Raw genomic sequence first — 23,597 nt, 5'->3', positions numbered from 1 at the left:
GTTGGTACTTGCTGTGGAACGCAGAAGATTAAGACGGGCTTCTTCCACGTAAGCGACAGCGGTCTGATGAACCTCGAGCTGAAGGCACTCTGACTTCTGCTCCTGGTCCGGAACAAAGAGGAGCATAGCCAAACTGACACTCGTGCGGCGGAATATACAGTGGAGGAGGAGCACAAGGTGTTGTGCGCGTACTCAGCCCACAATGAAGGATGACCATGTGGATGGGTTGTTGAAACCATACATGTGGGTGGTTTAGCTTCTGATTCATCCTCAGTTTGGCCGTTGGACTCCGGATGTACCCTGAAGATAAACTGGCGGCCCCTATGAGTTGGCAGAAGGCCTTCCAAAACCTTGAGGGAACTGGGGACCTCTGTTGGAAACCATATCTTGCGGGATGCCAAAGACTCGGAACACATGGTTAATCACAACTCAGCTGTTTCTTGGCAGAAGGTAATTTGGTCAAGGAACAAACCTGGCCGCCTTAGAACAGACTGTCGATGATGACTAGGATCGTAGTTATTACCATGGACGGAGGAAGGCCAGTAATAAAGTCCAGCGAGATATGGGACCAGGGTCGGTGTGGGAATAGATAAAGGTGAAGGAGTCCTTGAGGGCGGAGGTTAGAAGATTTGCCCTGCCGGCAAAAAGGCCTTGACGAAAGTGCAACGTCTTCTTTTATGGTGTGGCCACCAGAACTTACGCTGGATGAACTCCAAGGTACCTACGCCGGGTGACAGGTGAGCGAGAGGAGTGCCCCCACAGAAGGACTTGGAACTTGCTGCTTGGGAACAAAACAACGATTAGCAGACTCCTCCAGGGCCCGGTTCGATGGCCTTGAGCTTGTTTCACGGTCCTCCACTTGCCACGAGATCTGGCGGCCACGATCTTACGCAGAAGAACAGTCATGTCAGTATCTTCTCGATGGCAGGAGAGTAGACTCGTGACAAGCATCCGGTTTGAGATTCTTCGACCCGGTCTATAGGTGAGATAAACTGGAATCGGCCGAAGAAAAGAGACCATCGAGCTTGTCTGAGTTCAACCGCTTCGCCTGCTGGATATACTCCAGATTTTTGTGGTCGTGAAGCACTTGAAACGGTTTGAGAGCCCCCTGAGCCAGTGTCTCCATTCCTTCAATGCTTAACGCTAGGAGTTCAGATCCCCCACATCGTAATTCCTCTCGGCGGGGATAGAGGGTAGGAAGAAGGCGCAAGGATGAAGCCTCTTGTCTTCACCCCTCTGGAGCAGGACAGCTCCAACACCAACCTTGATGCGTCTACCGTCCAACAAAAGGTTCATCGCCGTCGTAGTTGTCAGGATGGGAGCAGAGAGGCAGCTTGTGAGTCCTTGAAGGCCGTCTCAGCTTCTCTCCCACAGAAACCTTGTGTTGCCCTTGGTTAAAGCTGAGAGAGGCCTGCCCACGAGCTGAAGTTCTGTGAGAACTTGCGGAGAAGTTACGTGAAGCCAGGAAACGTGAACTTCCTTAACGGACTTGGGGGTGGCGCAATCTGCCAGCCCCACCTTCTTGGGGTCCATCTGGACGTCGACCGGGTTCCACTACATAAGTCCGAGGGAACTGCGAGTGACATTTTCCGGTTAACGTACAATGGCTGTTAGGAGGCGTTTGAGCACTTGTTGACATGCTTAGTGTGTTCTTGAAGGGAGCTCGAAAAGATGAGGATGTCATCCAGTAAACAAACACGAAAATTGTAAGCATATCCCTAAGCACACGTTTATGAGCGTGGAAACACACCGGGGCCTGGTCAGCCGAAGGATCACCAAGTATTCGTATGACAGTAGGCGTGTTAAAGCGGCTTTCACTCGTCACCGGGTTTGATCCGCACAGATGGTATGCGTTCGCAGGTCAAGCTTATGTGAAGACCACTGCTTCCTGGAGCAGCTCAAAGGTGTGGCATAAGGGGAGCGGTAGGGTTACGGACGGTTATGGCATCATAAGCGTAGTCGATGCAGGCAATCCCGTCTTTTGCGCACAAGAAAACCTGCCCGCCGCGAGGTGATGGCCCATGACGCTGCTGAAGAGCGTCCTATGTACGGTATCCATAGCACTGTGTCGGAGAGAGGATAAAGATCCGACCCCTGCGGGGGTCAGTGCCCGCGGAACGGTCGATGGGGCAATGTCAGGTTATGGCGGTCTAGTTGGTGGCCCTTGTTTTGCTAAAACCGGTTGAGTAGGAACACCGGGAACTCGGGACGGTCGATGGATTCTAGAGACTCGGGAGGGGACTCGGGAACTGGGAAGATACATGGCTTGCGCCACGTAGCGACCCGACTGCTGATGAAGTGCACAAAGACCAGTTGCTGAGGCATATTGGCTGTGAAGCCAGGGGTATCAAGGACGCGAGCGGAACTCGGAAACGAGGTCAGATGAAGAAATTAGTCACTCCTGGTGTTGCGGAAACGAAAGACGCAAGGGGTAGTGACACGAGTGACAGTCAGAATCCCAAAGGGCTTCCATCCAAGTAGAACTTATGGGGTCACTTTAGAGGTTCAGAGCGGAACGCATTCTCGATTCCGCCCAACACATCCATGAAGTTACCTCGGTGCGAGTTCTACAAGGCTTGAAGGGGAAGCTGTGGTTGTCCGAAAGGCGTAATGGAATGAGCAGGCGGGAGTTTGGATGGATAGAGGGAGGCTTATTGTCCCGTTTACAGTCCTCCCAGGCCTGCACGGGAGAGTGCCGTTTTCCCTGGAGCCCGGAACGCTGGAGAGGAATGGCCCCGTTTGCGCCAATATAGACAGCCATGTCCTCATCCGGCGGTCTCTCTAGCTGGAGATGCGTCCAACCTGCAATGCGGTCGGTGGGAGCACGGGCGATAAAGCGTGGAGACTCGGAGCTGGACCTGGATAGGAGCTAGGTGAGAGCATCTACGGTTGAGCTCTCTCTCTCTCAGACGCTTGGTCTATGCGCTGGAAGCCAAATTGATCAGGATCGAGGTTGTCCGGTGGTTCCCGGAAGTGACAGTATCGGATGGTGTCGGAAAAACCTCAAAAGAACTGTGAGCGCCTCTCATTCAGCACACCTGCTGCACGTGCGGAACTGGTGGCATAGTCCGTCACGCTGGCCGACTTGAGGGAGAGTCGCGGCTATTTGGGCTTGTAGGACCGTGGTAGGGACCTTGAAACACTCCTTGAATCTTCAGCAAAAGGTAGAGTAGCTGGACGCAGGGACTTTGGCATCCACACAGCAGTAGGCCCACAGGTAGGTGTTTTCCGACAGCAGGGTGATGATATATAGCATCTTGGACTGTCGGTGGGAATGACGAGGTGCAGCTCGAAGGAGAGAAATGGGTGAAAAACCCACTTACAACATCGGTCACCTGAGAAGTTGGGGCGCAGAGGTTCGCACAGGGGTTAACTGCCACGGGGCACTTGATCTGATGAACTGGAGCAGAACGCGTTGCAGGAGAAGTTGACAGAAATCTGCTTTATGAAGTCATCATCCGACAGAAGTGTAGAATGTCCAGCCCCATTAGGCCTCTTGCCTGAACCAGAGCAGCTTCGTGACGGTTGGACAGTTCCCTCGGGTTGGCCGATCGATGGGAAAAAGTCCTGGTAGTGCTCTGGTTAATTTAATGGTCAGTGCTTTCTGTCATGGACCCGGTGCGAAAACAGTCATCTAATCGAAGAGAACCAGAAGATGAGGCGACACGAGTATAGACTGGTGGTTTAATAAAAAAAGAATTTCTAAATACAAAGAAATCCACAAAGTGTGTAATAAACAGCAGGGAAAAACAAACTCAAAAGACTAATCCAAAATACAAAGAACAAAACCAGAAGACACTCTGGAAAAATCCAACAAGAGAAAATATATGTTCACAACAAGGCTGGGTGGGCTTGGATCCGTAACATACAACACTGAGCAAGGAACTGAGGACAACACGGCGATTAAATATAAAAGCCGAGACATACAGGTTGAATACCCAATAATAGAAAGGAAACCAAAAGGTACAAAAAGGTGCCAATTGGGGACATCTAGTGACAAAAAAAGAAAGTCCTGGCCAAACCTGACAGATGGTGTTGGAGTATGCGCGCCACGCTAGTATGGCTGAAAGGAGAGCTACAGGAGGGATAAGCACACCCCATGAAGCCGTGTTGATGGTCAGTGTGCAGATTATTGTTGCTTACCTTACAGCTTGGGGGGCGGCCTGCTCAGGAAGTCAGCATTAGGTGCAGAGGAGGTGTTCAGTCACAGGCTTCTGAGCTTGGTGATTGAAGCTGGAGGGGTACATATAGTGTTGAATACTGGCTGTAGTCATTAACAGCATTCTTAATAGATATCCCTTTTGTCCAGGTGGGTGAGGGCAATGTGGAGTGCAATAGAGATTGCGTAATCCGTGGATCTATTGGGGCAGTATGTGAATTGGAGTGGGTCCAGGGTGTCTTGGATGATGGTGTTGATGTGAGCCATGACCAGCCTTTMAAAACATKTAATGGTTTTAGATGTGAGTGCTATGGGGCGATAGTCACTTAGGCAGGTTACCTTGGCGTTCTTGGGCACGGGACTGTGGTGATCTGCTTGAAACAAGTTGGTATTACAGACCGGGTCAGGGATACGTTGAAAATGTTAGTGAAGACACTTTCCAGCTGGTTAGCGCAAGCTCGGAGTACTCATCCTGGCATTCCATCTGGCCCCGCGGCCTTGCGAATGTTAACCTGTTTAAAGGTCTTACTAACATCTGCTATGGAGAGCTCTCTCATGCACAGCTGGTGTTCTCATGCATGGCTCAGTGTTGCTTGCCTCAAAGCAAGCATAGAAGGCATTTAGCTCGTCTGGTAGGCGTGCGTCGCTGGGAACGTATCGGCTGGGTTTCCCTTTTGTAATCAGTGATGGKTTGCAAGTTCTGCCACATCTGTCGACCATCAGAGCCAGCGTAATAGGATTTGATCTTAGTCCTGTAGCGGAATATCCTATAAGCGTCCATCGACGACGTCGTATATTGCACTTATTAATGAAGCCGGTGACTGATGTGATAAACTCCTCAATATTATCGRATGAATCCCTGAACATTTTCCAATCTGTGCTAGCGAAACAGTYATAGCTTAGCATCCGCTTCATCGGACCACTTCCGTATTGAGTGCGCCAGTGGTACTTCCTGTTTGTGATTTTGCTTGTAAGCAGGAAGCAGGAAGATGGAGTTATGGTCTGATTTGCAAAAGGCAGGGAAGGGTCTTGTATTCGTTTCTGTGTGTGGAATAAAGTTGATCTGGAGTTTTGTCATCTCTAGCTGCACAGGTGACATGATGGTAAAAATTAAGTAAAACGCATTTCAGTTTCCCTGTATTAAAATGACCAGCCAAGAGAAACGCTGCCTCTGAATGTGCATGTGCATTTTCTTGTTTGCTTATGGCCCTATACAGCTCGTTGAGTGCGGTCCTAATGCCAGCATCGGTTTGTGGTGGTAAATAGATTGCTACGAAAAATATAGATGAAAACCCTCTAGGTCAATAGTATGGTTTGCAGCTTATCGTGAGGTATTCTAACTCAGGCGAGCAAAACCTGAGACTGTCTTAACATTAGAGATTGTGCACTAGCTGTTGTTAATAAAGAAACACACCYCTCCCCCCTTYGTCTTACGGTTGTTTCACGACTCTGAGAAACATAGGATATTACAGTTTTTCATGTCCCGTTGATAGGATAGTCTCAAGCGGAGCTCATCATTTGGGGTTTTTAGGAAGTGCACGTTCGCGATAGAAAGATATACACTCAAATTACTGGCACCTTGATAAAGATGAGCAAAAAAATATTATATAAATTATATTGATTTTATGCAAATACAATTGCTCGGAGAAAGAGGTTTTGTTTATATATTTTCTATAAAAAGATAGGGGTCTTGTCCTTGAGGCAGAACTGAGAGATTTCTTAGCTAATTTGTAAAAATTCATGAAAACAAAAATGTGCTTTTTGGTCTTCATTTAAGTTAGGGTTAGGCATTAGGGTTAGCAGTGCGGTTAAGTTAGGATTAAATCAGATTGTTAACTTTGTGGCTGTGCAGCTAGTGACCACTGCAGAGCTGCTCCAGAATAAGATTCATGACAAAAACACTAAACTGACAAAATGATTGCATCCGGTTTCAATACTCACTGGGAGGAAAACTACACTGAGCCTTTTCCTAAAATGTTCATGAGATTGGAAACATTTGGGAGAGGCCATTCCTCATACAGAATTTTCCAGATCATTGACATCTTTCGTCTGCGCTTATAGACTGCCTCTTCAATTCAACCAGAGGTTTTTAATTGGGTTGAAGTCCGGAGACTGAGATGACGTTGCAAAATGTTGATTTTTGTGGTCAATTATTATTATTTATTTATTTTTTACAGGGGACAATGCACATTCAATCAAAGCGATTTTCAATAATGCAACATCATGTAAATGTGCCGGGGTTAGTCAAAAGCTCATTTGCAACGTAGTCCCAGGGCAGCTAAGGACAATTACACAGCCACAACACACATACTCACTAAAACAATACAAAATACAAATACATTACATCCAATAATATATCATTCTCAACAACAACACAACACCATCATCAACTGTCGTCTTACAGATGAGGAACCACAGATAACTCATGTGTACAGGTTTGGATAGATTTGAGCCATGTTTTCAATTCAAATTTCAAACAATAATCAGTGCAGCTTCTCAAGTCCATGTGCATTCCAGTATATTCTAGCTCTAACAGAGAAGGCCGATTTTCCGATTTTACTGTGTCGAAAAGGGGCAACTCAACCCCCTCTAGTTACTGCCCTTGTTATCCTGGAGGTGCTTTCCTTGAGCATGATATGCCGGCATAGGGGCGGAGGGGCAAGACCATGCAGGATCCTAAAGACAAGGCTTGCATCTACACCCTGCTTAAAGCTATCCAGACTAAATAAATGATGTTTGTAAATGATATGACAATGGTGGAAACTGTTTGGTTTGTACTCAAAAATCTTAAGTGTTTGTTTGTAGAGGGATTCAATTGGTTTCAGAATGAAGCTGCCAGTTGGGACATTAAAGGCAGAAATCTGAGATTTCTTCAGCCATATCTAAGAGAAACAGAAAAAAATCGAGATTAGAGTCTTTCAATAAATGTTCTACCTGTTCACTCCTAGAAATAATGCTACGAATGTTCAGAAGACCTCCCAATATTCCTCGAGGCTTGGAACGAGGGTCCCAGAGTATTTTAGCCTGAWTAACGSTTTGAAAAAGTTTCATGGTACAATGTTTTCTAACACCTGGGTTAAGGGAACTGGGTTTCTGACTCGAAGGCRGGTTTTGTTTGGGACATGTATCAAGAGTTGGCATTAAAAATGAGTTAWCAGCAGATTGCTCWTTCTCTTGAAAAGCCATCTAAGCGACAGAAGTTATGCTCACATACACAGAACAYCCTTCTCTGAACCAGATAATATAGGCTACTCAAATATAGATCATTTCTATTCTTCATCAATGATTTCTGTTTGGATGGCTAATTAGGGGGACTTTTCTCCACTTCTCCCAGAATCACATCCTCCATATCAGCCTTTTCTTTCTGCAGGTGACCTAACGCCAGACTCTGATGGGGAGCTTGTACCCTGGGCCGCTTGGGTGTATGTTGATTCCGGATTGTTAGAATGAAGGCCAGTATTGATGTCTGGATGCCTTCTTTCGCATTCCGCAGAGAGTTGCACTGCCTTCGAGGTCTCTTATTAACCTTAAGGTTTTCTATTGGGTTATGATCGTCACTAGTCTCAGTAGCCACTTTCCCAGCTTCATTTTGAGCATTTTTTCTCTTCTTATTCTTCTTTTTCTTGGAATGAGAGGTCAATGTTGCAGACTCTGGCTCACCAGGTACCATTCTCCAATGTTTAATTCACTCCGTCTTTGTCCTTGGGAGCCGAGGAATTATCCTCTTCAATCTCACTCTCACGTTCAGTCATTTCGGCTGAGATATGTGATACGTCTGCCCTACTCATGTGGACAGGATTGTTGTCCTGCACMTAGTGTSAAAARGTTTCCTCTATGCACCTTACGTTGTCCAGTGTAGTAGGACTGTACTCTACCATCTCCTGACCCCATCTAGCGTGGGATTGTGTCAGCCAGTCCTATATACGCGCTGACCTTGTCCATCATAAAATACTTTGATCCAGTGAGGGCCCATCTTTACAGACMGTGTTATAGGAAAGATGGGTGCTGCTTCAACATACACAAAACGATCTCCATTGGAGCAGTTTGTAAGTTGACCCTTGTATCTTATCATGCGCCTCATCACTCTCCCCACCACCTTACATCCAGCTTTAGCCAGGATCAGTCACAACACTATCATCTGCTGATTCCGGTAGTTACTGATTTGTAACTTGAATTGAGTTCTGGTCAGCGCAGCGACTTCAAATGAAAACGGAATTATTCTCTTTGAACACAACATGTTTTCCTCTGACTGTTCATCCTCTGATCAGAAGCTTTGCCCTTTCTTCCTTACTGAGAAGATATATATATGCCCAGAGAGCACCTACTCTCTGTGCTGATCTCAAGTGGTTTTGGGATATTGTTTATGTATGAGATGTGGTAAGAGCTCTCCTCCTTAATGCGGTTGCTTAGGCTTCTCCTTTGGCTAGGATTCTCTCTCATCCATGATAAAAAGAGAAGTAAACGTCTCCGTTTTTGGGTATTTCGACCCACAGGTTCATCACTTTTCGCTTGACGTTCAGTTTTTACATCGCTGCGAATAGTACCAACTACCAGCAAGCCATTTGAATGGCTTAGTTTAATGATTCAATCGCGATTGATTTGACAATGAAAATATACAACAAAACGTTTCAGCCATCTATACAGAATGAGGATACTTCTTACTTCAAGAAACCTGATGGAGGTTGATCCACAAATAGATATTCGCTGGACTTCAGCTTGTTCATCCAGCAATTGAAGCTCCCAGCCAGGCCAAATGCCAAAGAAGGAAGATGTCAAAACCCAACAAAGCCATAATATGGATATATCCATTCCGGACCGCTTACAGGCCGTCGGTCGAATAAGTTCAAAAGAATCAAAACAAAACAAGCACAGCAAGCAAGCTGGTCGAGTGAGTTCAATTAGCCCTATTACAAAATTCATTATCTAGGCAAACAGCTCTTGGTGGATGTTTGTTCACTTGAAGGAGACTCTGCATGCAGGGAGCACTGCAGGGAGCTCAGAGCCAACCTAGGGGCAATGCAGGGAGCACCAGGAGCAATGCACCCTACGCACACAGCCTAACCTATTTACTTTTGATCTTTGCATGTGTTGCTGTGGGTTTTGTGTTGCTGGAAGATGCCACTTGGCGCCAAGTTTAGCCTTCCTGGCCAAAGGCTAACCAGAGTTTTTGACATATTCAATGCCTCGGTACTGAGTCTATGATGTCGCCTTGATCTTAAGGCGCCCACGACAGTGGAAGCAAAAATAGCCATATAAATCATTGTAAACAGTAGGTGGGGGTTATTTTCTGCATACTGCACCTTATTTCCGACACCAAACCACACAATGGTGTGGTGGTGGCCAAGAGCTCTATTTTCTCATAAACTCCATCCAACAAAATGCTCAACACCTCTGAACGTTTGCCTAATCGAAATGCATTGGCATTAGGAAATATACGGTGCTATGGTCAGAATGACATGAAACTAAAACATTCTCATACAACATCTTATTCAAAAAGGCATCAAGTGCCATTATACTCGCAAATGTGAAGTATTGAAAGATTTGAACAGAGTGCCATAATGTTTGCATCTAATACTATTGGCGGAACTGTTGTTTTCATTACTTGTTAAACAAAACTCCATCGAGATTGGTATTAGTATAAAATAATATAATTTCCCCCCCCAAAAAGCATACAATATAGCTCAGTTTTGTATAATTTATTGTATACATTCTTTGCTCATCTGAATCAAGGGTGCAAATAATTTTGGACCTGACTRYATCTTACTTCCCTTGAGATATCCAAAGGGGTCTGACCCATTGTACAGACCCCACTGCTTGTGTACATAGATGGCCATAAAGTGGCCCCTGAGTGTAAACAGGGACAATAAAGCCATTTTTTTGCATTACCTGTCCAATCAGAGATTGACAACATGGGTACTGTGACTGTTTAAGGCTAACTGGGCTGAGGAATAATTGACAACAGCAGACTCTTTGCTCTGTATGTCGGGATCCTTCTCTTATAACATCTATTGCCCAGTATTAGGACAGTTATATCTTATCCACCTTGTCCTCTTCATCACCGATTGACCCCCTCATCATCTAGAGCACAGGCCCAGGGGCCCGACCTCCAGGGGGSCCCCATTGATTTTGTTCTGYTTRATTCACCCAGATCGCATAAGAACAYGGYATAAGCCATGGCAAAATGTGTAGAATTGCAGGAAATTAGCTTKAAAACAAAAGGTCTCCCTCAGTCCCAAGGCAAAATGAGTACAATTGCTAGAAATTAAAACACCTAAATCTTCTCTCCGCCATCAAGATGGGGGCCTCTAAAATGTTTTTGCCCAGGGCCCCAGGTTTGGTTAGTCCGGCACGGTCATAATCCCCACCACGGTCATAATCCCCACCACCATCAAACTAATAACTCTTATGGGATGACTTCTACATTTGAAGAACCAACCACATCTGATGTGATCTTGCTCGAGGAATTTCAGTCATTCACTCAATGTTTCAACCAAATTGTTGCTTATTTCACATCATTGCCGCCATCTACTGCTCATAACAAAGAACTGTAGCCTACCTACATCACGCAAACCTTTCATATTTGTCAACATTACAGTCCCAGCAGATGGCTTATGACAAAGGCCTTAAGGCCGATATGTAAAGCTTATTAAAGAGCAGTGACACAAACCAGGGCAGTGATACTAGCCAGAGCACTATGCGGGTTTCTTCGTTCTCATCTTAATATGTGTCAAAAAACAGATGAGCCACACGTTCATTGTGACACAAACATTGACATTACGTTAACGTGGCATGAGGTGGTCATGTAGCCAAAAGTCTGGTACATTCCATACTAGCTCCTACTACTTCCATGTGTACTCAACTGAAAGATCTTGAGTAGGTGTAAGCCAGATGGCACTATAWCCTCCGCTATAGCCTACTGAGTGGAGGGTTGTGTGGTGCCATCACCATACTGTACTTCTTAAACCAGTCTTCCGGTTAAGGTGCCAGTGAAAAACATTTTGGGGGGGATTTTGGCATATGTAGCCTACTTACGCAATCAATGTTTGCTTGTCTAACCCTCTTAGGCTGCTCTTTTGCAAATAAATTGGGCAAATGCTAATGCAGCCATATTGAAGTTTGGAACATCTGTGTATGGCTTTGCTTTGATACTCTAACTCTGTTTCCTCAGCTCATACACACAAAACTGGATCAATCATGACACATGAGAGCTTTTTTTTTTTTTTGAGTTTCCTTCATTTTTATTTCAAGTTTGATGAATTACTTACAAAATACTCAGTGCAGTGCAGATACCAAGTGTCTTTAGGATGAACTGAGATGCTGAAAAGGTTTAGTGCCTCAGAAACTTCAACAATTCAGAAAACGCACACCAAGAGCTTAAGTTATGTTCTTTCATAAAGTAAAAATGATTTATTTTGTGAAAATGTACAAAACTACAAAGAATTTTCTCCTCAAAACAGATTAGAGTACACCATTCTGTATCCTTGAAATAATTAAAAAGTTAATCACCGATTCCCCTGACTTAAACCCCCCCCCGGTTCAAACAGGAATCATATGTTAAGGAGTACATGGTCTTTGAAGAWCAAGAGACAATGTACAGAATGTGGATGGCTCCAACAACAAAAYACAAGCATTGCACCCTATGCAAGTTAGTTACGGTACATTGAATATTKAGCGATGACTTTGCCACTAGTTTGACGCTGTGTAGGACTGGAGTCGCAGTAGAAGTGATAGAGATTAGTTGTTGAATAGGGTTCATGGACCATCACTCTGCTTTGGTGCGCTTTACTGCCCCAGGGAGTTTATCTTGAAGCCTGAAAAGGGAAAAAAATTATAATACTGTACTAGAATAAGGCTGGCCTTTCACCTTTATATACACTGATACATTAGATGTCATATTGTATCTGGACAAAGACAAATCYTTTTAATGGTCCCACCAAGACAGTTGATCATGAAGGTACTGATGCTGTGTTCCTTCATGCCATGACTCCAAAGGTAAAACGTCCACTTATACTGCCGAAAAACTGAAAAGTGTGTGTTCTGTGATTTCACCTCATCTACACATTGATGATTAGAAAAAGAATGCCCTTACTTTGCAAGTGTGACTTCAACTCTGGTGCGAATCAGTTCAATGTATTTATCGATCTGAGTCTGAAAAAAGAACAATTGTTAACCAACAAGCACACAGGTTGATAACAAACATTAGTAATTGTATGCCAAATAAAAACTGCKTCCATTCACACTCACTTTATTTCTCTCATAAACCAGAGGCGTGCTGAAGAAGATGATATCAGCTGTCAATGAGAGAGTGGACGCCGGTCAACTATGTCGTTTCTAAGGTTTCCAGATACACTACATGGCCAAAAGTATGTGGACACCTGCTCGTCAAACACCTCATTCCAAAATCATGAGCATTAAATATGGAGTTGTTCCCCCCTTTGCTGCCATTACAGCCTCCACTCTTCTGGGAACGCTTTCCACTATATATTGGAACATTGCGGCAGGGACTTGCTGCCATTCAGCCACAAGAGCATTAGTGAGGTCGGGAACTGATGTTGGGCGATTAGGCCTGGCTCGCAGTTGGCATTCCAACTCATCCCAAAGGTGTTCGATGGGGTTGAGTTCAGGGCTCTGTACAGGCCAGTCAAGGTCTTCCACACCTATCTYGACAAASCATTTCTGTATGGGCCTCGCTTTGTGCACGGAGGCATTGTCATACTGAAACAGGAAAGGGTGTTCCCCGAACTATTGCCACAGTTGGAAGCACAGAATCGTCTACAGTTGTGGCCTGTTTTGAGAATRAYAYWWRTRTYAATTTCCAAAGTTTGCTGCTTCAGTGTCTTTAGATATTTTTGTCAGATGTTACTATGGAATTTCTGAAGTATAATTACAAGCATTTCAWAAGTGTCAAAGGCTTTTAATGACAATTACATGAAGTTGAGGCAAAGAGTCATATTTGCAGTGTTGACCCTTCTTTTTCAAGACCTCTGCAATCCACCCTGGCATGCTGTCAATTAACTTCTAGGCCACATCCTGACTGATGGCAGCCCATTCTTGCATAATCAATGCTTGGAGTTTGTCAGAATTTGTGGGTTTTTGTTTGTCCACCCGCCTCTTGAGGATTGACAAGTTCTCAATGGGATTAAGGTCTGGGGAGTTTCCTGGCCATGGACCCAAAATATCGATRTTTTGTTCCCCGAGCCACTTATACCCTGACTACACCGCTCGCGTCGCACATTTTTTTAAAGGAATCTATGCCCCCACACTGCTCGCGAGCGTATGCGTTGCCAAGAGCTAAAATAAAAACATTTCTGACGCAGATCACGCTGCAAGTCCTGCCTCTCCCATCTCCTCATTGGTTTATAGAAGCAGGTACCCACGTGCCATCTTCTCATTGGTTATACCCACGTGGGTGATTGAAAGACGAACTGTTGCCGGTTGTCGTGGTAATACAATGAAAGTTTAGATGCCAATCACCATATAATTTAAACGATGAAAAAGCCTGGGAGGAGGAGAGAACTAGAAACGATTCGGTTGACCGTTTTTATGTGTGGATTAATTGTCGGAGTAGAGGATCTTGTGCATTTCAGGTAAAATAACAACCTAATGTTTATATCCCAGGACAAATTTGCTTGTAACAGCAAGCTAGCTAAATAGGACAAATTAGCTAGCAAGTGCAAGCTAACTAGCKAAATTGCCATAAATGTGTAATGCTTTTCGACCTGTCCCCAAATKAATGTCATTGGTTCAGAGTTTGTTTTGATATTTTAACCTGCGTGTTGTGAATGMGTTTGGTGTAGGGGGACAAAATATATTTATCACGATGGCGCACGCGAGCAGCCGGTTTGGGTTCCGTGTGAGTTATCACTTTTTCCTTATGGCAAGGTGCTCCATCATGCTGGAAAGGGCATTGTTCGTCACCAAACTGTTCCTGGATGGTTGGGAGAAGTTGCTCTCTGAGGATGTGTTGGTACCATTCTTCAGTCATGGCTGTGTTCTTGTTCTTAGGCAAAATTGTGAGTGAACCCACTCCCTTGGCTGAGTAGCAACCCCACACATGAATGGTTTCAGGATGCTTTACTGTTGGCATGACACAGGACTGATGGTATCGCTCACCTTGTCTTCTCCGGGCATGCTTTTTTGCCCCAAACAATCGGAAAGGGGATTCATGAGAAAAGGACTTTACCCCAGTCCTCAGCAGTCCAATTTCTGTACCTTTTGCAGGCCAGGCCATCCTCCAAAAGTCTTCGCCTCACTGTGCGTGCAGATGCACTCACACCTGCCAGCTGCCATTCCTGAGCAAGCTCTGTACTGGTGGTGCCCCGATCCCGCAGCTGAATCAACTTTAGGAGGCGCTTGCTGGACTTTCTTGGGTGCCCTGAAGCCTTCTTCACAGCAATKTAACCCCTCTCCTTGAAGATCCGATAAATGGTTGATTTAGGTGCAATCTTACTGGCAGCAATATCCTTGCCTGTGAAGCCCTCWTTGTGCAAAGCAATGATGACGGCACATCTTTCCTTGCAGGTAACCATGTTTGACAGAGGAAGAACAATGATTCCAAGCACCACCCTCCTTTTGAAGCTTCCAGTCTGTTATTCGAACTCGATCAGCATGACAGAGTGATCTCCAGCCCTGTCCTYGTCAACACTCACACCTGTGTTAACGAGAGAATCACTGACATGTCAGCTGGTCCTTTTGTGSCAGGGCTGAAATGCAGTGGAAATGTTTTTTGGGGGGATTTAGTTCATTTGCATGGCAAAGAGGGACATTGCAATTAATCTGATCACTCTTCATAACAATCTGGAGTATATGCAAATTGCCATCATACAAACTGAGGCAGCAGACTTTGTGAAAATTGATATTTGTGTCATTCTCAACTTTTGGCCACGACTGTACAGCTTGTGTGGCCTAACATTTCGCGGCTGAGTCGTTGTTGCTGCTGCTAGACGATTCCATTTCACAACAACAGCACTTACAGTTGACCGGGGCAGCTCTATCAGRGCAGAAATTTGAGGATCTGACTTGCTAGAAAGGTGGCATCCGATGACGGTGCCACATTGAAAGTCACTGAGCTCGTCAGAACAGGCCATTCTACTGCCAATGTTTATTTATGGAGATTGCATGGCTGTATGCTCGATTTTATACACTTGTCAGCAACGGGTGTGGCTGAAATAGCCRAATMCACTCATTTGAAAATGGTATCCACAATTCCACATACTTTTGGCCATGTAGTGTAGCGTTGGACACACCTCTAACATGATAGTTTAACACAACGCTATTCATTGAATACTTTCAAACCGTTTAAAAGAGCAATTTATTACAGCAGTACTGCACAGGATCTCACGAGGCAACTTAAACCATGTCTACTATACACCATTCAGACCCCCCCCCCCCACCACTCTTTAGTGTAAACACAGGTCTGATTGTTTCAATTCGAAATACTTTATTTATCCCATAAGGGACAACATTTTAGGCAGGACTGCAGATACGTAAAAACAACGCAACACCAATAGTTGAATGAAACACCATGATAAGTCTAGGTTCCTAGAGAATACTAAAAACAGACTATCATGAACATAAAGTGACTGGGTGCACCACACTGTTTTGTGACAGACATAAAGCAAAGACGGGAGTGTCTTACTCAGTATCAGGATAGTGATGCCATTGAAGACGGCGCCCACGTAAGTCATCAGCCACATGAAACCGGCCAGCTGCAACAGAGAGGGACCAGGACATTTCAGACCACCACCACACTATATCGCTAAATACCATGACAAGCATAAGGCCTGCATTTTCCTTGGCCTCTCTATAGATCAATGTAATTATCGTCGAAATTCTAACATTGTGTGTTTGAAAAAAAGGTTCAACTATCAAAATAAAGAAAGTCGCACACTCSACGTATAAACACAGTCATGCCGAAACGTTGGTAAATACCCATTAAATTGCTGGGAGTTYATACATGGARTGTGCGACTTAGTTTATTCGCCGTTAGCCARCACCTCCACACAAACTATTATTCTGGGTGTGCGCCAGCTCATGTTTTTTATCTATTTGAAARAAAGGAAAATATAATGAGCATCCCATAATATGTAGCCTTTATAAAAACTTGTTAGGATACCACACACTGGCTGCCTTCAGCTGTGTAATMCACTCCTTTCTTCATCTGATAAACTCTTAATCCCTAATTTGAGCATCAGCCAGGTATTCCTCTCTCTGCCAGTCCTCATCACATGMCGGCTTTTCAGGCTTTCTTAGCCAGCCGTTTCAATGCACAATAGGGTGGACTTCAGTGTTGTGAAAACATATCGCCAACAGCACAGAAGGTGACCACAGTATATATGGACCAAGACTCTTAAGGCCAGATCGTTTTTCAAGAGTGAGTTCTTAAGTGAGTACCTTAAGTGAATCCACCAGGTCCTCCACCAGCAGCAGGTGCCTGGCCTGTTTGATGGCACGATTCACATAGGTCAGACACACATCCACATATTTACGGAAAATCTCAGGCTGAACGGTCAGGTCCTTCTCCATCAGAGCCCTGAGGGAGACAAAGATTTACCATCATCACCAAACAAACTAAATKAAGCTTAAACTACAACGACTCAAATCAGACAATGACTCCAAGGGGTAAAGTTCAATGTGCCTTGTGTATTACTAAGAATATATCCTTGTTCTCCCATCATATCCCAAACTGAGCTGTCGTACTTGAAGGGGTGGCCCTCTTCAGACTTCTGCACTGCCTGAATGACAGACTTGTAGACGCGGAAGGTGATTGTGACACAGAGCAGTGCCAGCAGCAGGTAGGAGACCACACTGATGACGCTGAAGGTAGCCAGGGACAGAAGGACCAGCAGGGACATGCCAAAGGCCACCGCAGACTTCTTYGGGTCCCGCCAGTACACCAGCTCCAACACTTGAGGAAGGACGAGGGACAAACAGGAGGGAGCAGGATTATTTATCAAGCAAAACCTAACGTTTGGACGATCACAGATCTCATTTATAAAATGGGCATTTCCATTAAAAAGGACCCYGAGCACCAACATGTGAAGTTCATAGGAGCATGTCAAATTAAAAGAAAAGAGTTATATATATATATTAAAAAAAACTCAGCAAAAAAGAAACGTCCTCTCACTGTCAACTGTGTTTATTTTCAGCAAACTTTACATGTGTAAATATTTGTATGAACATAAGATTCAACAACTGAGACAAACTGAACAAGTTCCACAGACATGTGACTAACAGAAATGGAATACTGTGCCCCTGAACAAAAGAGGGGTCAAAATCAAAAGTAAGTCAGTATCTGGTGTGGCCACCAGCTGCATTAAGTACTGCAGTGCATCTCCTCCTCCTCCTCCTCCTCCTCTCCTCCTTTAGTTCCACCTCCCACACATGCAATGACCTCACCTGATTTAAATTATGTTTCTAGAGACAATATCTCGCTCGTCACTTAATGCATAGGTTTACCTACACTGTATTCACATCCTACCATATCTTTGTCTGTACATTATGGTTTGAATCTATTCTACCGTGCCCAGAAACCTGCTGCTTTTACTCTGTTCCGAACGTACTAGACGAGTACGTTCTTATAGCCTTTAGCCATACCCTTATCCCACTCCTCTGTTCCTCTGGTGATGTAGAGGTTAATCCAGGCCCTGCAGTGCCTAGCTCCACTCCCATTCCCCAGGCGCTCTCATTTGTCGACTTCTGTAACCGTAAAAACCTTGGGTTCATGCATGTTAACAATAGAAGCCTCCTCCCTAAGTTTGTTTTATTCAATGCTTTAGCGCACATTGCCAACCCGGATGTCCTAGCCGTGTCTGAATCCTGGCTTAGGAAGACCATCAAAAATCCTGAAATTTCCACCCTTAACTACAACATTTTCCGACAAGACAAAACTGGCAAAGGGGGCGGAGTTGCAATCTACTACAGAGAGCCTGCAGAGTTCTGTCATACTATCCAGGTCTGCGCCCAAACAATTTGAGCTTCAACTTCTAAATCCACCTTTCCAGAAACAAGTCTAACCATTGCCGCTTGCTATAGACCACCTTCTGCCCCCAGCTGTGCCCTGGACACCATATGTGAATGGATGGCCCCCTATCTATCTTCAGAGCTCGTGCTGTTAGGTGACCTAAACTGGGACATGCTTAACACCCCGGCCATCCTACAATCTAAGCTTGATGCCATCAATCTCACACAAATGATCAATGAACCTACCAGGTACAACACCAAATCCATAAACACGGGCACCCTCATAGATATCATCCGAACCAACCTGCCCTCTAAATACACCTCTGCTGTTTTCAATCAGGATCTCAGCGATCACTGCCTCATTGCCTGCGTCCGGAATGGGTCTGCGGTCAAACGACCACCACTCATCACTGTCAAACGCTCCCTAAAACACTTCAGCGAGCAGGCCTTTCTGAATCGACCTGGCCCGGGTATCCTGACCTCACTCCGTCAGTAGAGGATGCCTGGATATTCTTTAAAAGTGCTTTCCTCACCATCTTAAATAAGCATGCCCCATTCAAAAAATGTAGAACCAGGAACAGATATAGCCCTTGGTTCACTTCAGACCCGACTGCCCTTGACCAGCACAAAAACATCCTGTGGCGTACTGCATTAGCATCGAATAGCCCCCGCGATATGCAACTTTTCAGGGAAGTTAGGAACCAATATACACAGGCAGTTAGGAAAGCAAAGGCTAGCTTTTTCAAACAGAAATGTGCATCCTGTGGCACAAACTCCAAAAAGTTMTTGGACACTGTAAAGCCCATGGAGAATAAGAGCACCTCCTCCCAGCTGCCCACTGCACTGAGGCTAGGAAACACTGTCACCAGTGATAAATCCACGATAATTGATCATTTCAATAAGCATTTTTCTGGCCATAAGCTGGCCATGCTTTCCACCTGGCTACCCCTACCCCGGTCAACAGCCCTGCACCCCCCACAGCAACTTGCCCAAGCCTCTCCCATTTCTCCTTCACCCAAATCCAGATAGCTGATGTTCTGAAAGAGCTGCAAAATCTGGACCCCTACAAATCAGCTGGGATAGACAATCTGGACCCTCTCTAAAATTATCTGCCGAAATTGTTGCAACCCCTATTACTAGCCTGTTCAACCTCTTTCGTATGGTCTGAGATCCCCAAAGATTGGAAAGCTGCTGCGGTCATCCCCCCTTAAAAAGGGGGAGACACTCTAGACCTAAACTGTTACAGACCTATATCTATCCTACCCTGCCTTTCTAAAATCTTCAAAAGCCAAGTTAACAAACAGATCACCGACCATTTCGAATCCCACCGTACCTTCTCTGCTATGCAATCTGGTTTCAGAGCTGGTCATGGGTGCATCTCAGCCACGCTCAAGGTCCTAAACGATATCATAACTGCCATCGATAAGAGACAATACTGTGCAGCTGTATTCAACGACCTGGCCAAGGCTTTCGACTCTGTCAATCACCAAATTCTCACCGGCAGACTCAACAGCCTTGGTTTCTCAAATGACTGCCTCGCMTGGTTCACCAACTACTTATCAGACAGAGTTCAGTGTGTCAAATCGGAGGGCCTGTTGTYCGGACTTCTGGCAGTCTCTATGGGGGTGCCACAGGGTTCAATTCTCGGGCCGACTCTTCTCTGTATACATCAATGATGTCGCTCTTGCTGCTGGTGATTCTTTGATCCACCTCTACRCAGACGACACCATTCTGTATATTTCTGGCCCTTCTTTGGACACTGTGTTAACTAACCTCCAGATGAGCTTCAATTCCATACAACTCTCCTTCCGTGGCCTTCAACTGCTCTTAAATGCAAGTAAAACTAAATGCATGCTCTTCATCCGATCGCTGCCCACACCTGCCCGCCTATCCAGCATCACTACTCTGGATGGTTCTGACTTAGGTATTTGTAGTTGTCCGCATATTCTAGGTGTCTGGTTAGACTAAAATCTCCTTCCAGACTCACATTAAGCATGTCCAATCCAAAATTAAATCTAGAATCGGCTTCCTATTTCGCAACAAAGCATCCTTCACTCATGCTGCCAAACATACCCTCGTAAAACTGACTATCCTACCAATCTTTGACTTTGGCCCTGCCTTATCTCAGCTCACTGGTCACCATAGCAGCACCCACCCGTAGCACRCGCTCCAGCAGGTATATTTCACTGGTCATCCCCAAAGCCAACTCCYCCTTTGGCCGCCTTTCTTTCCAGTTCTCTGCTGCCAATAACTGGAACGAATTGCATTTTTTTTTAATTAAAAATTAAATTCACTGAAGCTGGAGACATATCTCCCTCACTAACTTTAAGCATCAGCTGACAGAGCAGCTTACCGATCACTGCACCTGTACACAGCCAATCTGTTAATAGCCCACAAACTACCGCATCCCCATATTGTTATTTATTTTGCTCTCTTGCACCCCAGTATCTCTACTTGCACATCATCTGCACATCTAACACTCCAGTGTTAATGCTAAATTGTAATTATTCCACCACTATGGCCTATTTATTGCCTTACCTCCCTCCCTTACTACATTTGCACACACTGTACATATATTTTTCTATTGTGTTATTGACTGTACGCTTGTTTATCCCATGTAACTCTGTGTTGTTGTTTTTGGTCGCACTGCTTTGCTTTATCTTGGCCAGGTCGCAGTTCTAAATGAGAACTTGTTCAACTGGCCTACCTGGTTAAATAAAGGTGAAATAAATAAAATAATTAAAAAGGCCCCTCACCTGTGAATATGATGCCAGTTCAGAAAGGACTAGGCTACATCAATTACATATTTCACCTACACGTAATAAGTCATGATCTTGTACACAACTAAAGGTGAATGGTATAACAAAAGGTGGCCTAAAAACCAGAACAGGGAACGCATCCTTATTTCCCCACAGGAAATCACTGACCTGACAAGGTTGGTTTTGATTATTGTTAAAGCAAAAGGCTGATAACCATGCTTTTGCTCAACCAATTTTAGGCAGGGTGATTATTAGAAACATTCGAATAGGGGCGTGTGCTCTTCCCAATCTAGTTAGGCATCTCACACGTATCCATAGGAGTCTGACTTATGAATGTGGCAGTATAACGTTACAGTCAGTAAGTAGTCTTTCAGCTAATGTTAGTCATATTTTATTTGAATAAGCTTGCAGCTTTAGCCTCAGTAAGTAGGTAGTGTATTAGTTAGCTTGCAACACATTGGAAATACAATAGTTACCTTACATTGCTAATAACACTGGTCAGAGATCAGCTGAGTGAACAAACGACCTATTGTGAGTTAACGTCAGTTACTCGAATATACAAAGGCTTCCTTCCTTTGGTCTTAAACGGTCCAATTATTTATGGTATGGGCATTTCGCAACACTGCTAAACGAAATATAGAGGGCGTTATCTATAGCTAGCTAGTTATTGGTGTCTTTTATTCTACTTAGCTAGCCAACATGTGTGTCCTGTTGTGAAATTGCTAACGTTAGTTAGCTGCTAGGTCAGCCAGCTTGCTGTCAGACGCACTGTTGCTCAAACGAGTAAATCTTCCCTCACGTCAATTGTTCGAACTTGCATCGATGTATACAAGGGTGGTTGAACTGAGCTCGAACTAAGTCAAAATGTTTGCATTCAACACAAAAACGCTTTAAAAAATAATGTCATACCGTAATATGTGGATTCTTTGGTCGATGAAGCGTTCATAGCTGACGAAATCTGGGCAGACTGTGTCGTCGGATCTGCCATTTTTGTGATGCTTTCTAACGAAACAACCAAAATAAACGTAGTAAATTCGATTTGCGTAGCTACGTATGTTCTGGTCAAAGTCCTCCAAATTCTCTCTCTTTTTTTTATGGATGACAGATGGATGCTCAGTTGACTCTTCGCGCCCGTTGGTCGTTTTGGAAATGTTTTTTCTGTCTAGTATTCTGGCACAAGCACAAATGATGACGTCACGTTCATATGGTAATGACGAAACTTTCAAAATAAAACCCCGAAATTTCAAAACTGCAATGTGGATTGAAAAATGTAATTTAAGCAATGGCCAATTTTATTGTGACAAAAAGAAAAAGCCATAAGTACTTTTTGAAAACAAATGTAAAAATATGGTTTTAAAATTATTATTATTTTTTACCAATAATGGAAAAATACAATTTTGACACTAGTATGTTGAGAACATTGGGCTGTAAAGAGAACACCTTTCTACAGGGGTGCAACTTTGGTTTTAGAAGTGAGGGGGACATAACTTTGCGGGGAGTCTGAGGGTCCTCCCATTTTAGGGGCATCTAAAGCTAATTTCCTGAATGTCTACACAATATAATATGACCCATAGCCCTTCTAGCCATTTCTATTTAGAACAACAAAAAGTCACCAAAATGCCCACTGTCATCAAGCTAGGTAAGAGACCATTATTAAATATCTTTAAGTGATTGATAAGACTGAACTACATCCATGATAATTAAGTAATCAATATTGTGCTGCACATTTAACCAATAACCTAACAAATGAACAACTCTTACAAATAAAGTAAAAATACTTAACTTTTGATTGTCTTTATTAAGACATTCTCTATATCAAATTTCATCCAGACCACCCAGCCATCCAGAGCCACTTGCACGCCCGACCCCCACCAGTCTAGTCAATGACTCAACTCTCACCCCAACACAACTTCCTTCTCATCTATTTTTTTTTTATGTTTCAAGGGAAAGGTTTGGAAATCAAAGTTGAGTAAAAACACACATACACCTCCTACACATTAACACACAGAAACAGTATATCCTCCATATAATTCATATCATAAGCCAAATAGTACTGTAGAGCTCTTCTTACTTGCACACAACATAGATGGGTCACCCCGTCCTGTCCCTAGTGGTCCATGGCCGTGCAGCTCCCCTACCCAACACACCCCACTCAGCTTTAGAATCTTAGTGAAACCCTCATTATTGGTTTCAGGTGTGTTAGGCCAAGGCCAGAGTGACAACCCACAGTACGTCAGACCCCCGGGGCCAGGACTGAGCAATCCAGCAGCTAGGGATTGCCTAAATAGGTATCTCCCCTGATGTGGACATGTTCCAATTCATCCCAAAGGTGTTCGATGGGGTTGAGGTCAGGGCTCTGTACAGGCCAGTCAAGTTCTTTCACACTGATCTCAACAAACAATTTCTGTATCGACCTCGCTTTGTGCACGGGGGATTTGTCATGCTGAAACAGGAAAGGGTCTTCCCCAAACTTTTGCCACAAAGTTGGAAGCACAGAATCGTCTAGAATGTATGCTGTAGCGTTAAGATTTCCCTTCACTGGAACTAACAATGAAAAACAGCCCCAGATTATTATTCCTCCTCCACCAAATTTTACAGTTGGCACTATGCATTCGGGCAGGTAGCGTTCTTCTAGCATCCGCCAAACCCAGATTCGTCCGTCGAACTGCCAGATGGTGAAGCGTGATTCATCACTCCAGAGAACACGTTTCCACTGC

At 44.5% G+C, this 23,597-nt stretch overlaps 1 protein-coding gene across 1 annotated transcript; it reads right to left on the bottom strand.

Annotated features, from left to right (window-relative positions):
• Positions 1-11,533: 11,533 nt before the first annotated feature.
• LOC111950619 (reticulon-3) lies at positions 11,534-22,051 on the bottom strand. The gene is made up of 7 exons (XM_023968352.2): positions 21,790-22,051; positions 16,859-17,066; positions 16,553-16,691; positions 15,798-15,867; positions 12,404-12,450; positions 12,249-12,307; positions 11,534-11,970 (listed from the first exon to the last, which is right to left on the bottom strand). Exons 1-7 carry the CDS (start codon positions 21,866-21,868, stop codon positions 11,922-11,924), a joined length of 651 nt encoding a protein of 216 aa, XP_023824120.1. The 5' UTR covers positions 21,869-22,051; the 3' UTR covers positions 11,534-11,921.
• Between the last annotated feature and the right edge of the window lie 1,546 nt (positions 22,052-23,597).

The sequence above is a fragment of the Salvelinus sp. IW2-2015 genome, linkage group LG23 (assembly GCF_002910315.2).
Source record: "Salvelinus sp. IW2-2015 linkage group LG23, ASM291031v2, whole genome shotgun sequence".
Classification (NCBI taxonomy): Eukaryota; Metazoa; Chordata; class Actinopteri; order Salmoniformes; family Salmonidae; genus Salvelinus; species Salvelinus sp. IW2-2015.
Note: the sequence above shows the minus strand (reverse complement) of the source record. Positions and strands in the feature narration are given on the sequence as shown.